Source organism: Passer domesticus, chromosome W (genome assembly GCF_036417665.1).
Source record: "Passer domesticus isolate bPasDom1 chromosome W, bPasDom1.hap1, whole genome shotgun sequence".
Lineage (NCBI taxonomy): Eukaryota > Metazoa > Chordata > Aves > Passeriformes > Passeridae > Passer > Passer domesticus.
In genome coordinates this window covers 9,518,542-9,535,379 of record NC_087511.1, presented here as the reverse complement: position 1 = coordinate 9,535,379, position 16,838 = coordinate 9,518,542, and the positions used below count along the sequence as shown (strand labels likewise).

General features: G+C 37.8%; 1 protein-coding gene across 4 annotated transcripts in view; it reads left to right on the top strand.

Annotated features, from left to right (window-relative positions):
• The window catches only part of LOC135289144 (transcription factor RFX3-like), a 193,757-nt gene that overhangs the window by 93,254 nt on the left and 83,665 nt on the right, over positions 1-16,838 (top strand). For 3 of the 4 annotated variants that reach the window (XM_064402540.1, XM_064402543.1, XM_064402542.1), the window contains exons 5-7: positions 6,615-6,689; positions 14,272-14,453; positions 15,219-15,338. In XM_064402540.1, the coding sequence (XP_064258610.1) occupies positions 6,615-6,689; positions 14,272-14,453; positions 15,219-15,338 (377 nt within the window). The remainder of the gene's footprint in view (positions 1-6,614; positions 6,690-14,271; positions 14,454-15,218; positions 15,339-16,838) is intronic. The other variant, XM_064402541.1, reaches the window with a different exon arrangement.

The following is a 16,838-nucleotide window of genomic DNA, read 5'->3' as shown; positions in this document are numbered from 1 at the left end:
CATTTATCATATAACACTTTAATATAGTGATGTGCATAGACCTTTTTTTAGGATTGTCAATGAGAAAGTAAGAATTGTTACCAGGAAAAGCTATAACAGCAAATACAGTTATTGTTAGTATTCAAGACTTCATTAGCTGTGCTGAATTTAATTTTTTAAATAAATTTTTGATGAATTGATAATTTCTTCACAACTTCTTTTGTATTTCACTTGGCTTAAAGCCTATAATGGCAACATTTTTGAAACAGATAAAGTTAAAATTTGCTAAATATGTAGCAGATAAAAATTAAAGGGAGCAGATGAAGTTAAAAATAGGTACCTGTGTAGAGACATGGAGTTCTTTTGGACATGAGGCAGGAGATGTCTTTAAGATATCATGAAAAGTAGTCTGTTTTACTGTCAGTGAAGAGGGGTTTAGAAAGGCAAACAAATATAGATAATGAATTAGAGGATGCCCATGTTAATTTCAGTAATTTAGAGCTCAAATTTCAGAGGATTTTTTTTCCTTATGTCCTGACCTCCTCAGAACAACTTAAGTATTTTGTGTCAAATACTTGAATCATGAAAAAAATAAGTTTTCTTTGCCATTGACTTTTAGGAAGTTTTTCAATGTGAATTGGGGATTTTTAAGTGTTTTTCTATGTATATACTATAGAGACATCTGAGATGTTAATGTATATGTTCATCTGATAAAATGTTAATGGACAAAAAGACTTTAAAAATAACAGTTAATAAGATTACATAAAGGCTGAACATTGTAGGATTTAGTTGACATATAATAATCACAGTTTTGAATTTATTATCCACAGAAATGTTCTACCCTTCTCAACCATTAATGACTACGGCAGATAATAAATTAGCATTTTAGAAGGCAAACTGAGTGAACTGACGTAGAAGTCTAAAATCACAATTCCCATTATTATCATGCTGTCATTTCCCCACACATGTTTATATTAAAATGTACACTCATGATTACATGTATTAGTAATTAGTAATGCAGATATGTTTAACATGCTTTGGTTGAGGCTGCTGTAGGAATAACTTTTTTCAGGTGTCAGTCAAAACATATTACTAAATGACTTTTCATATAGAAATGGTTTTTCAGTGAGAAGAAATGTATGAATGATCACACATTCAAACTAATTGGGGTGTGATTTTTTTATCAATTTGCATTCCAGTTGTTAAATAGGCCTGTAACTTCTGATTGATTGCCCTTAGAAATGTAAGGAATGTAATTAATTAACCTTGATATGTGCATAATATGATTTCAACAATATGTGCATAATTTCAAATGTTCAACTTATTTTTGTATTTTTTCCAAAATGTCAAGGCTACAATTAAAAAGAAAACCCCACTATTTGGGATAACCACTATTTAATTTGGGATATGATTAAAAATACTTGCCATTAAAGTTTTGTTACTTCCCCAACATGCAGGGGACTGTTTCACATAGAACATTTTGAAAGCCTGAGGACTCAAGCCTATCAGAAGCTTGGCATTTTTAAAAAATAAAATAAATTTGAATAAGAGAGAACCCAGAAGTAGCTGAAAGTTTTCAAAATGAGCCAGACAAATGATTCCTTGTCTAGAAAATCTGCCTTCAAGGTAAGCCATTAACTACGTGTTAGAGAAGGTTAAGATCTGCTTTGTCTATGGTTAGGTCCCTGCATGGGAAAAAGTTACCTGATGGTAAAGAGGTATTTCAGTAGTGTTATAAGTAAAAATAAAAATTGACCCAATCGTAATAAAAATAAAAACAAAAAAATTTATTTGAGACCATATTACAGTCCTGACAACCAGGAATAAAAAATGACAGCTCAGAACCCGGGGATGCAGGCTGGGTGGACGCAGATCCGACCTCTATCGCACCAAATCTCCCTTCGTCCACACTTGCTGCTTCGCAGGGACAGTTCTTATACTCTTTTTCTTGCCCTCAGCAGAGTCCCTTTGTCTCCTTTCAAAGTTCATCATATTCATGCTGGTTTCTTTTTTCACTCAAAGCTGCACAAAACATCGTCCAGGAAGAGACAAATGTTCCTCCTCTGATTGCCGGAATCCCGTATTCAGGTGGAAGGTGTTGATGGCCCTGGTTATCTCAGATGTGTATCTTCATGGGCCATCATCACTGGGCATCCTGGGGTACATGCCACTGTGAACGACCATCTCCTGTGCAGCGAGTTTCCTTCATATGTTAATGCCGAGTTCCCCCCTTGTCAGCCAGCCGAGGTGTCACTCTAGGATTAAACCCTGGTCCCCCCTTTAATAGCATGTTTGATACATATGTCTATAATCCATTGGCACAAATTTCTATCATATCCCTAACAAGTAGCACATTGTCCTGGTTTAAAAGACAGATGTCTGCCAATGAAGGCAGTCCCCTGGAATGGAAAGATGACCCTCTCCTTCCAAATTATTATGACTTTGAAATTACAGGGCTTCCAGGCAAAGATATGGGAATAGGAATAACAGCTCTTTACTAGACTATATATATATATAAACAAGACAAAACAAACAACAGTAAGAAAAAGAAAGAAAACCGAATGACAACCTTTTCCCATCTGTTAAGCGAGTTTCCCTTTGGTGTATGTTATAGATGAAAAATGAAAAATAGCCAATTTTAATAAAAATATAAAAAATAAAATTTATTTCGCGACCGTAATACAGTCTCGACAGCCAACAACCAAATCGGACAGCGTACCACCCCCGGGAGGTGATCCGGGTGAACGTGAGATTGGCCTCGCTAGTACCAATTCTACCCCATCCACACTGGCTGCTCCGAGGCAGCGGTTCTTATACAGTTGATTTCACCCACGGCAGGATGTCTTTGTTTCTTTCTGGGTTCTTCATATTCAAGTTGGTTTCTTTCTCTGGCTCGGGCTGCACAAAGCCTTCGTCCGGGAATAGAATAATACACTTCCCCAATTCCCGGAATCTAGCATTCAGATGGAAGGTGTTGATGGCCCCGGTCATTTCAGATAGGTATCTTGTCTGGGCCATCATCGCTTGGGCGTCACTGGGTGCATGTTTCTGTGACTGCCCATCTCCTGTGCAGCTCGAAGTTTCCTTTGCATGTAAATGTTGTGGTGCCTCTCTGTCCATCTGCCGCGGTTTCGCCATCCTGGGGAAGAATCTCTCCCCCCCCTTGCACACCAGTAGTTCATTTTACACATATATATTTGATACATCTTTTATTCCCACAAATTAGTAACCATATTTATAACAGTGTAGTTATGACCACAACCAAGCAGGGGGGGCTGTTGGCACATGTCAAGGCGGAGAGGCTACAGCGACTCCCCTGCAGCTTCAGAGGGTGGCCAATGCAAGCCCTGAGCCTCCCCAGTGGGTAATGGCAGCCTCAGAGAGAGAGTGAAGGTGTGGGGTGGGGAGAGAGTATGGTTTTCCCCGGGTTCTCATGTGCACAATATGGTATCCCGGTGATGGCAGCAGCTGAGGTTCCAGTTAAATCAGCAGCTCCGGAGAAAGGTAGGGAGGAGTTGTATGTGTGAGGGGGTCCGGTTTCCCCTGAAGCACCCATGCACATAGGCATGGGTCTTCCCAGCAATGGCGAGTCCTGAAAAGTCCCCATCAACTGGCAGCTCCTGCAAGCAGCAAGAATTCCCCAGCAGCAAGTGTCCAGCACCAAAACCACCTGCACTGCCCTGATCTCAGCCCAGCCAGCTGGTTCCCCCCTCAGCAAGCCAGTGCCCAATTCCGGATTCCCGCCATCCTTCCCCTAAGCTTTCACTGGAATGCAAGGGTCGTTGGCCAGTTCTTTTGTACCTTAATTGCCCATCGTTCATTTTCCCCTTTCCTCTCAGTGTCCCCTTTTTCAGGTAACAAATGGGAGGAAATTCGCTGAAAAAACCAAACCGACAATACAGGTAAAGCTTAAAAGGCAACTCATCAAAATTTAGACAAGGAATACTGCACAAAATGTCTAATAATGAAAATAATTACTATTGGAACAAGTTATGCTAGAATATGATGAATACTTTCAAATATAGAATACTTTCAAATACTTTCAAATATAGATCAAATGTCTTTTTGGAAGACCTGCTCTAGTTCAGTAATACTTCATGAAATTAATGAAACGTGAATTAAGGGTGAATTTTAGAGGCAATGAACACTTCTTGACATACATTATTCAAAAAAATAAGACAAGCTGATCATAGTAATCATTAAGATCTCTGGCTTTAAAAATCTATGGATCTGTGGCCATGGGTATGCTGGCAAGACCAAGATGAGTGGTACAGTTGACACACCTGAAAGATGGGATGCCATCCAGAGGAACCTGGACAAGCTTAAATTCTGGGCCCATGAGAACCTCTTAAGTTTTAACAAGGCCAAGTGCAAGGTGCTGCACAGGGGGATGAACTGATGGAGAACAGCCCTGCTGAGAAGGACTTGGAGGTGCTGGTGCATGAGACACTGGACACAAGCTCACAATGTGTGCTTGCAGCCTAGAAAGCCGATGGTACCCTGGGCTTCAACAGAAGCAGCATGGTCAGCAGGTGATTCTGCACCTTTACTTCACTCTGGTGAGACCCACCCTGGAGGCCACCAAGATTGATCAGAGGGCTGAAGCACCTCTCCTCTGAAGAAAGGCTGAGAGAGCTGGGGGTTGTTCATAATGGAGAAGAGAAGGCTTTGGGGAGACCTTATTGTGGCCTTTCAGTACCTGAAGGGATCCAACAGGAAAGCTTGAGAGGGACATTTTACAAGGGCATGTAGTGACAGGATAAGGGGGAATGACTTCAGACTAAAAGTAGGTTTAGATTAAATATTAGGAAGAATTCTTTAGTGTGAGAGTGGTGAGGCCCTGGCACAGGTTTCCCAGAGAAGTTGTGGCTATCTCATCCCTGGAAGCATTCAAGGCCAGGTTGGATGGAGGTCTCAGCAACCTTGTCTAATGGAATGTGTCCCTGCCCATGGTGGAGAGGTTGGCACTGGATGATTCTTAAGGTCCCTTCCAACCCAAACCATTCTATGATTTTATATATATATATATAAATAAATAATTTATGATTTTTAAAAATTGGTTCTTTGAACAGGTCACAAAAACTTGTCTCAGTGAAGTGAGAGGGTAGTGCAATAGCTTGAACGAGTATTCTCAAAGAGTGGAGTGAGATTCAGAATTATGATTTAAATTATGCATGCTGTTATAATGTTAAAATGGGAGAGTCTATGGTTGTACTATATAGTGAGTTGATCTTAGTATGATGAAATCTTAAACTTCTAATTTTTAATATTCAGTATCCTTTTGAATTTGACCTTTTCAGTCTGATTGAATAGTTTGACTTAATAGTATTTTCTACTGATGCAAGAAAAAAAAAATCTGTATTCAAACATTATTTTTGCAATATTTCTTGCATACTCATCAGATCTAGTATGCTTTTATCAAAAGACATATTTCTAATAGTAAACAGTTGTAAGAAAGACTTCCTTTTTCATTGAGAGTTCCTACAGTAAGAATACTACTTGATTGGTTTATAAAAATTGGTTTATGCACTAAGTGAAACATAATCTAAATTTTTTTTCATTTTTGTGCTGCATATTGAGTGAACACAGTAATGCAATTTACCAGTATAAACTCTTTGGATAATAGTGTAATAATTTAAGAAGTGTAGGGAAGATTTATTTTTAAACTGTCAACAGTGGATATAAATGGTTTAAAATGTACAGATGCTGTTCCATTGCTTTTCTGTCTTTTCCATTTAATGTGGGTCATTATGTGCCTTCTTTTACTGTACATCCCATTGTCTCAATGACTTTCAATGTTTTTGCTATTCTAGCTCCGCATCTAAACTACAGTTAGATTGTATTTTTATTTTTATTGTTGTCATTGTTGAATTAATAAGATATATTAATATGGAAGGGAAGAATAGGAATGGTTATGGTTGTCTTTACTCATTTGTATTACGAGTAATGGTACTGTATAATTAGTGGTTTATAATACTTTTTTCCTTTAAAAGTATTATTTTGAACCCATCTGATTTTTTATTTTCTTTTAAGAATGGATCTTGCTGTCTATGTAAGCCTCCAATTTCCGTTTACTTTGAGAGCTCTGGAGACTCAAAGAACGCTCTAACAGGCTGTAGGGGGTGATATCCTGTACAATGAAGCTAATGGCAGAAAATCTACTGAATTATTGAGATTTTACTCCATGGTTGCAGAGAGCAGAAATTTTGCTTCTTATTCACACTCAAAGTGTGCACAGTTCTTTCTCAAATACTTAAAGGAAGAAACACTGAGGCATTTCTAAGGATTTTATTCTGTTTGGTTTTTTTTCTATTCAAAACACTGATTGTTCAGTAATTTTTTACTGTTTGCAATGTAGCTTACTAGTAAATCTACTCTTATATCATGAGTAGGAAGGAAGGTAAATTGGACTTTGAAAGTGGGATCCTGCAGTATATATGCAAGTAAAATGCCACCTTGACATCACTAGGAAGTTTGCCTTCATGAGGACTTCAGGATGATGCCTTAAAGTAGAAAATATCCCTTAGCTCTGACCAAACTAGATATTTCTGTTGAACTTAAGGGAACCTATCAGAATTTTTCTGATTAGTCTTTTATACTGTCTTGAGTCATTTTCTAATGACATCTATTATCAGATTGAGATGGCGATTGAGACACTTCAAAAGTCTGATGGTCTTTCTACTCACAGAAGCTCTCTTCTCAACAGCCATGTAAGTTGTCTCTTTCATGAAAGCTAATCTCTATCTTGTTCTGCATGCTTAGCCTGCCTCTAAATGTTTGTTTTAATTTATTGCTATTTTTTTCTTGTAATTTTTCCATTTTAGTTGCTTGTAATCTACATCTTATGTCACTATATTTTGTCAGACTAAGTGTCATGACACACTGTAGAGTGCATTTCTTTTCTAGGTTCTGTATTGTGTTAACGCAACTTAACATATTTGTCTATTTTGCAGGTCCCAATGTAAATGTAAAAATAATAACCAAATAAACCTTAGGTAGTCTGTGTTTGACATTCAAAAATAATTTTCTATAATTTGTGTACCTGATATAATAATTTAAGAGCAGGTAAAGGGGGAAAGAAGTAGTGCACACAGTTCGGATAAAAATATACTTTAGATTTCTTTTCAAATATTTATATTATTCTGAATAAGTTTAGTATAACAATTCTGTAGATCCATCTCATGAGATTTAAAAATTAAAACAATCTGTTAGTGTCTGTTTTCTTCTTCTGCCTTTTGCTTTGTTCTGTCTTTACAAATCCTGTAGTTAGGAATTTTCCATAATAAAAGGCTGAAGATGTTTGCATAAAAAGATGGTTGCAAATATAGTAGCAAAGCTGTTAAATATAACTTTTAGGTAAAGGAGTAAGACTCAAAATTTAATTTTCAGTTTGTTTTTAAATAGTGCGAGTCTTTTTTGAAATGTTGTGCAAACAAAATGGTTTTTCTTCAGCTGGTAGTTTTGTATTTTTAATTGCTGCTAAATTGCTATGCATACTGCATCCTTTTTTCTTCTCAGCCTTACTAACAAACATAAACCTACATATTTTTTCAGATTCTTGTATTTCTTTGCCACAGAAAAGTAAATATTGATTGTAATATGAATGTATGAGTATATTGAGTAGTCTGTACACTTATTTTGATTTGTTGACATCCCCCCCCCAAGAATGTGGTAATATGGAGGTGAATACCAAAATTTTTTGTAAAAGTTTATCATCATGGTAGAAAAAGACAGCCAGTACATTTTCTTGGAAGAGAATTTAGTTTTCTTAGAAAATGTTAAAATTAGGTAAAGGAAATTGAATTCTGTAAAGTGTGAAGAAAGAGATTTAGATCATGTTAAGACAACCTAGAAACATGCTAAAATTATTTTAGCATCATAATTAAATAGTTGATAACTTTTTTCCAAAATGCCAAAAATATGTATTAAAACTTAGATATACAAACAATTGCTAAATCTGCCTTGAATCTGACAAGAAAATCCAGAATCTTCATTATGAAAACAATAAGAATTAAATAACAAGCTTTTCTACATCAGAAAACTGCATTCCCGTTTCCTGTGTAATGTACTAGTTAAAAGATCATGGAACAGATCCTCCTGGAAGAGAAGGAACCATGGAACACAGGGAGGTTATTAGAGATGGCCAACTTGGCTTCAGCAAGGACAAATCATGCCTAACTAATCTAGTGGCCTTGCACAATGGAGCGACTGATTTGATGGACAAAGGGAGAGGTATGGATGTCACCTATCTAGACATCTGCAAGGCCTTCAATACAGCCCCCAACACCATTCCTGCTGCTAAATTTGAGAGACATGGGTTTGATGGGTAGACTCTTAGATGGATAAGAAACTAGCTGGATGGGTGCATCCAAAGCATTACAGCAAACAGCTCAATGTCCAAACAGGGATCAGTAATGAGTTATATCCCTCAAGGGCCTGTACTAGGACCATTGCCATTCAATAACTTCATCAACAGCTTAGATAGTGGGATAGAGTGGGTCTAAGTAGGGCCACTAAAATGATCAGAGGGCTGGAACACCTCTCCTATGAAGAAAGGCAGAGAGAGTTGAGGTTTTTCAGCCTGGAGAAGGCTCCATGGAGACCTTATTGCAACCTTTCTGTACTTGAAGGGGGCTTATGAGAAAGATGGAGAGAGACTTTTTACCAGGGTCTGTAGTGACAGCAAAAAGAGCAATGGTTTTAAAGTGGAAGAGGATAGATTTAAACTGAACATAAGGAAGGAAGTTCTTTACAATGAGGATGGTGAGACATTGGAACAATCAGGTTGCACAGAGAAGTTGTGGCTCCCCCGTCCCAGGAAGTGTTCATGGTCAGGTTGGACGGGCCTCTGTGCAACCTGATCCAGTTGAAAATGTCCCTAATCACTGAAGGGGAATTGGACTTGACAACCTTTAAAGGTGCCTTCCAACCCAAATTATTCTATGGTTTTATGAAAATATCTTTCTAATAAGGAGATTTGCATCTGTCTGTTATGGTAGTCCTATTCTGATGTTTCTTAACTGTTCTGAGGTATTTTCAAAACTACTGAAAGACAAATAGAGGATCTATTGTGGATTCTGTGGGGGAAAAAAAGACCTCCAGGTGTCTTGCTGTAATAAATGTTCTTTCCTAGACTCAGTCATTTTGGAAGAAATTAATGGAACTCAGATCAAACACTGGATATTTTCCCTTTCTTAGAAACTTTTATTGAATTATGACTCAAATAAGGATAGTAAATATGGTTTTAGTCCTATCTTCTTCCTTAAGCTGACATTTTGTTGCCTTAATTAATACCTTGTGGAATCCTCTGATTCCTTCCCCCTCAGGGAAATCCCCAGAGCCCTCCCTTGGAGAGACTTACCATAGAGTCTTTCCCCACCTGGGCGGACAGAAAGGTCTTCCTCATGGACTCATGCTTAACAGTGATCCATCCCAGTTCCTTTCCCCATATGTCCCAATTTCCCCTGGTTTCTCCTTTCCCTGTTCCCTCATTGGTTGTGGTATCCATGGTGGCCAGACCTGTCTTCCCTGAGAGCCAATCACCTTTGCCCTGCCCTTTGTACCGCCCCCATACCCTCCCCTACTTAAACCTTGTGCAGAGCACATTATTCGTCTTTTATCTCTGGCTTCCCTTTGGTGTGCTGAAATAAACCTCTCTGGAACTGACCATATAAAAGGCCCTTCTGCCTCTCTTCGCTGAGCTTGCCATTGTGTGTATGGACTTGACTGCTTTGCCTGAATGCTTACCCAAGTAGCTTTTACACAGGAGATGCTTACTGGGGAATATAGGTAGCAGCAACCACTATCTAAATCCCATGCTGCTACAATACCTGTTTATTTTAATGGCTTTTTTTTTAAAATTTCCTTTATTTTATTTCCTTTCCTGATTTCTTTCTGTATATGATTGAGTTGACTAATTTATAATCTAATGATTTGTAAATATTGGAGATCCATTGAAATTGTAGTCAATTTACCCATTCTGCATAAACCATTTCATACCATTCCAATGTTGTTAATATTATAAAACAACAAGTCAAAGTGTAGACATTTCAATTTTAGAATTAGATTTCTGTAAATACAAAAATGTATTTAAGGCTGTTTGCAATAATGTTATCATGTCTTCAGATTATTTACTTTTTTACATGGCATTCAACTATTGACATTCTTCTTTGAAGGCTGTAACCTGCCAAATAATCATGTCAACCTTTTTTTATTGAAATATTTTCACTCTGGAGCAAATATCCTTACTTTGTACTTATCTTGGGTTTTGCTTTCCCATAGTTGGCTAATGCCAAGCTGTGGTTGAAAGAATATCTGTCAAATACAGATCATTAGTAAAATGCACTGAAATGAATCCTAATAAATTATAATTAATATAGAAAAATTCTAATACTATATTTAGGAGTTAAATTGGAAATAATTTGGGGGTATTGTCAGTATTTTTTTTCTTTGTGAGATAAAACAAATTGCTCATATTCCATAAACTAATTGGTATAGCTTAAATGATAAGTTTGAAGGCTATAATTCAGATATAGTGAAATGGTTTTGATAATACACTCATGTAAAGGTAAAAGTTTAAAATATTTTTCCTAGGCTTTGTTTCAGAATTGTAAATGCTCAAGTTAATAAAAAATTGTGAATATTAGGACTGCATTTATACCTAAAAGTTGATATAAGTTTAATGAACTGCACTTTTTAATGTTTATTTAAAGTGCAACATTATCTACATCCATCTTGCAAACAGCTAGATCATGCTTTTCCTACATCTTTACACAGAGCTCTTGTTTAGAAACCTAAGCATGATAGTTCTGGTAATGTTTTCTGTAAGAAAGTAAACATGAAGATGTTGTTTGAAAGGTCTCAAGTAAATATTTTCCTATTTTTTGTTTCATTTTTCATGTATTGTGTTCAGTAAATTGCTCACAACTGACTTAAACAGAACTGTATGTCCAATATATTCATTATAATCTAATTTTTACTAATAGTTCTGCAATAAAGAAGGGTCAGAGTGGAAACATTTCAAGAGTAATGGGCACTAAAATATTGATATTCTTGTTCTGTAAATGACAAGTTATATGGAACATTACTAGAACAGAATTAGTTCAGTGATCTATTAGTAAGTAGCCCTGGAGAGTAGCATATTCAATGTAACATAATTATCTATTTTACTGTACTTTAAACACATATCTTGGTCATATTAATTACTTTGGTGGTCTACAGTGAAATTAATTAAACAATCATGTGAGGGTCCAGCATATTGGAATAAAACTTTGTTCCAAATGCCAAAACCAAATCCGTGGTTTGGGGATTTATTGGATGCTCAAACTAAGTCCAGACTTTTTCTAAGATTTGTGAACCTAGAAAATTTGGATGTTCATTCTAATTTGTTTTGGCATAATTACGCTCTTAAATAATTAGTAAATACAAGACAAAAACAAAATTTGGAAATTCAAGGGAAATTCCAAGGATATGAAACCATGGGTGAAGGAAGGGGTAAGCTGAGTAAAATGATAGTATCCTCAAAAATCTGAAACCCCATAAGTTAAATATAGAATCATAGGATCATTTAGGTTGGAAAAGACCTCTAAGATCATCAAGTCCAACTGATAACACTGCCAAGTCCACCACTAAGCCATGTCCCTAAGTGCCACAGCTACATGTCTTTTAAATACATCCAGGGTTGGTGACTCAACCACTTCACTGGGCAGCGTGTTCCAATGCTTGACAACACTTTCATTGAAGAAAATTTTCCTATATTTCCATTTACTCTTGTCCTACTGCTTGTTACTTATGAGAAGAGAATGACACCTACATCACTACAAGCTCCTTTCAGGTAGTTGTAGAGAGAGTGATAAGGTCCCCTCCGAGCCTCCTCTTCTCCATGCTAAACAACTCTAGTTTCCGCAGCTGCTCCTCATAGGACTTGTGCTCCAGACCCTTCACCAGCTTCATTGCTCTTCTTTGGACACACTCTAGCACCTCAGTGTCTTTCTTGTAATGAGTGGCCCAAAACTGAACACAGGATTAGAGGTTTGGCCTCACAGCTGCTGAGTACAGGGGGGCAATCACTCCCCTATCCCTGCTGGCCAAATTATTGCTGATACAAGCCAGGATGCCATCAGCATTTTTGGCCACATGAGCACACACTGGCTTGTTCAGTCAGCTGTCAACCAGCACACCCAGATCCTTTTCTGACCAGCAGTTTTCCAGCCATTCTTACCCAAGCCTGTAGTGCTGCATGGGGTTGTTGTGACCCAGGTGCAGGACCATGCACTTCACCTTGTTTAGCCTCATACAAGGTCTGCAGAGCCTTCCTACCCTCCAGCAGATTAACACTCCCACCTAACTTGGTGTCATCTGCAAACTTACTGAGGGTGCATATTGCGGAGGATCGTTAACGGGACATCATGCCATGATCGGTATGATCAAGTGAAGCCGATTTATTACAAAAAGCAAGCTATATTTATACTGTTTTCTATTGTTCATGCCTAAAGCTAATTCATGATTGGTTAAATCCTTTTATGCATGCATTTTAATATATCAGTTAATTTTAGTTAATCTTCCTTCTTCAGGCATCTCACTGTGGTTTTCTTGTCTGCCTTTGCATCCTGAACTGTCTGCTTTTGAGTGTGTTCTTCTTCCGTGTCCTTCAAGGGCATGGTGACCTTACTCAGTTTCTATGAAGGCTGGATTGTGCATATGTTGTATGTGTCCATTGTTCTGCAAAAAAAACTCTCAACAGGTGCACTCAATCCCCTAGATAATTGATAAAGATATTAATCAGAACTGGCCCCAATACTGAGCCCTGGGAAGCACCAAGCCATCAAATGGATGTAATTCCATTCACCACCACTCTTTTGGCCCATCCATCCACCCATATTTTTACCCAGCAAACAGTATGCCTGTCCAAGCCATAAGCAGCCAGCTTCTTCAGGAGAATGCACTGGGAAACACTGTCAAAGGCCTTACTAAGGTCCAAGTAGACAACATCCACAGCCTTTCCTTCATCCACTGAGTGCATCACCTTGCCATAGAAGGAGACCAAGTTAGTCAAGCAGGACCTGCCTTTCCTAAACCAATGCTGACTGGGCCTGATCCCCTGGGTGTCCTGTACGTACTATGGGATGGCACTCAGGATGATCAGCTCCATAATGTTCCCTGGCACTGAAGTCAGACTGACAGGCTTGTAGTTCCCTGGATCCTCCTTCTGGCCCTCCTTATAGGTTTGCTAACTTCTAGTCAAGTGGGACCTCCCCCATTAGTCAGGACTGCTGATACATAAAAACTATAGAAGTATTTCCATTCTATTTTTTTGTTTTCTTATACTGGTAAATGTCATTTAAATGACCATTTTACTTGAGTTTAGTGTGCATGAACCTGAGATTAGCTCCGTTGGTTAGAGCATGGTGCCAATTACATCAAGATTGTAGGTTCAATCCCTGTATGGGCCATTTTCTTAAGAGTTGAACTTAATCCTTGTGGGTCCCTTCCAACTCAGAATATTCGGTGAATCTATGTTAGTTACTATTTGTTATATACAGAGGTACAGTCATGTATTAGAAACTGTTTGCCTAAATGCTTCCAAAATTACTCACCAAAATTCTGCAATAGATTACACAGGAAAAAAAAAGTTAACTCTGTTCCTCTTAGAAGCAAATAGGCTACAACAGAAAGGGATTGGGCCCATGATGCTTTATAGCTATACAAGTTCTTTTTCATGTCATCTAGATTGCTTTTTACATTATATTTGATAGTTTCTTCTTTGTATTTGGAAGACAATAAACCCTATTCAGTTAAATGTAGTACTGGGGTTTTTTATTTGTATTTTTTTAATTCCATGTGAAGAGAAATAGTATATAATTTCAGAATTAAAAATGTATTAACTTAGTTCTATTAGGGTTTTTTTAAATGCAATTAATATAAATTACATTGGTTATTTTATTTCTTTGGAGTTCCAGCAATTTTTCTCAAAAGCACTAATAACTTCATAAAATGTTAATGTATGGTACTGAATCTGAAATATTTTTAGAAGTGGAGCTATCTGAGCTCACAGGTGCCATGAGTCTTGTTATTTCCTTGTAAACCTAAAAAAAATTCCAAAACTAAGGCATCATGGCATATCTAGCATTGAAAGAGATTTAAAGAGATTATATTTGCTCAAAGAACAAAGTCACTGTATTAAACAGGCCTTGAGTGGTCTAAAATATCAGTTCTATGTTGTACAATTAAGTGGAGGTTTTCAGTAGAGTAATACTGAATTTATATATGTTCATTCTTTCATATTTGACATAGCTCCAATGGCTTTTAGACAACTATGAAACTGCAGAAGGAGTGAGTCTCCCCAGAAGTACCCTTTACAACCATTACTTACGTCATTGTCAGGAGCACAAGTTAGATCCAGTCAATGCTGCCTCCTTTGGAAAACTCATACGGTCAATCTTCATGGGATTACGGACCAGAAGACTGGGAACCAGGTTTGTGTTAATAAATTCTTAAAGTTTAACAGAAAAATATCAATAATAATCATGAACATGACGCTCATATGTTAAAAACAAGCAAGGAAATAAGCAAATAAAAATATTTTAAACCTTTCTGTTAAGGGAGTTGACAAATCCAGCAGACTTCCGGACTCAGGGGACTCCTGGTCTGCTATAGCCAGATTCTGTGTACTCTTATGACCTAGATATCTTCCATCTCAGTCCAATCAATGCAACTACTGGTGTTTCCATTTGCAGCTCCAGATAGTAGCGAGACTGAACGTGTTCCAAAGATGCAGACAAACACACACATGACACTAACACAGCTAACCACAGAAGCTAACACAGGGCAATGCCTTTACTAGCACCCATATAGACACTCCCATAAACATGAACAGAGATAGCCCAATTCTGTTCTTTCTTTCCAGTTGGCCAGGACTGAAGTTGATTAGTGAAACATTCACAAACCCTCACTCACAAGCATACCCCATTTATGGAATTGTTTTATTCACCATGACTGCATAAGTCATTTAGTTGATTTTTTATTTACCTTATTCTATTTAAATGAAGCCCAACAGTAAAGTGCTGGAAAATATAGTTTAAGTGAACTGATTTTCAGAAGCTGGTGAATTTATATCAGTTTTATACCAGAGTGAGAGGAAAGACAAACCTAACTTTTATGTACTGTTTTCCAGTCAAGGCAAATGTTAACATGTGATGTATATACTAAAGAAACAATGTTATTTTTGTTCTTTCATGAAGGGGGAACTCTAAATACCATTATTATGGGATTCGTGTCAAACCAGATTCTCCCCTTAATCAGCTACAAGAGGACATGCAATATATGGCTATGAGACAGCAACCCATTCAGCAGAAACAGAGGTATAGTGTTATATGAAACTACTTTTTCATATTTCTAGTTCTTGGAACCTTACTTGTCTGCATTTATGTGGCAAAGTTGAACCTCTAATGGAAATTTTTTTACTTCTCTTGGGAAAAATAAAGGTTTGTCAGTTCAGCAGTTGATATCACTGGAGTCTGATATCAGTAGACATATCTAAAAACTCATAAATTTGAAAAATTGATTTAAAAAGTAAGATATTCAATTCTTCAGAACAGACACTTCTTGGTGGTTTTGTTTATTTTATCAAAAGATGGGGGGGAAAAAGTAATAGGAGCTTTGAATTTCAAATTCTGCTGTTCATTTTCATCTCTTTATTCAGCACATATAAAAATGATAGAAGAACTTGTGATTAGGTTCAGCTTTGTGTTGATGTCCTCCTCCTGGCAAGAACTGATGCATCAAACTCCTGGACTTGAGCAGAGAAGACTTGGGCCTCTTCTGGGCTCTGCTTGGAATAATCCCATGGGAGACAGTCCTATAGGGCAAAGGGGTCCAGAAGAGCTGGTTTATTTTTCAAGGATACCTTGAAGTTTAAGAATGGTCCATCCCAACATACAGGAAGTCAAGCAAAGGTAGAATGAGGCATGCATGGATGAACAAGGAGCTCCTGACAAAGCTCAAACATATAAAGAAAGTATATAAGAGGTGGAAGCAATGTCAGGGAACCCAGGAGGAATATAGAGTCTGTCTATAGACTCTATATATAGACTGTCTGACTGTGCAGGGATGATGTTAGGAAAGCTAAAGCCTTCCTATAAAGGACAAGAAGATTATTGGGAGTTGTCAGCATGTATTTACAAAGGGAAAATCATGCTTGACCAATGCAATAGTCTTCTAAAATGAGGTGAATAGCTCCGTGGATGAAGAGAGGGCAGTGGGTTATGTCTATATTGACTTTAGCAAGGCTTTCAAAACTCTTCCTGTCAGGGAGCAGCAAGGGCTGTCTTCTACTTAAGGAATGGGGAGTTGGGAGTTGAGTACCATGCTATACACAGCAGAGACCTCACCAGCCTAGGCCTAGTCCTGCAGTATCCAAGTGAAGTGAGCAGGGCAGATCTGGAGATGGTAGGCAGATTCAACCAAGAGTCCAGATCATCAGACAAATTTGTGATGATGACACAGGTGCAAGGTCCAGCCAGGAAGTCAGTCCACAAATCAGACTCAGGTCTGGTGAGGACAACCAGGGTCAGACACAGTCCACTGATGATTGGGTAGGTCCCTAGGGGCAAGACAGGTCCAAGGTCAAGACAGAAAGCAAATCCATAATTTGGGGTCCAGGTCAATGGGATCCATACCGGTCACAGGTGTGGGTGTGGCTGAGATAGAAATCAGTAATCCTGCAGCACAGGTATCTTATTAATGTGTATAAATACCTGATGGGAGGGAGTAAAGACAAAGCCAGACTCTTCTCAGCAGTGCCCAGTAACAGGACAATGAGCAATGGGCACAAACTGAAAAAGAGAAAATGTCATTTAGCT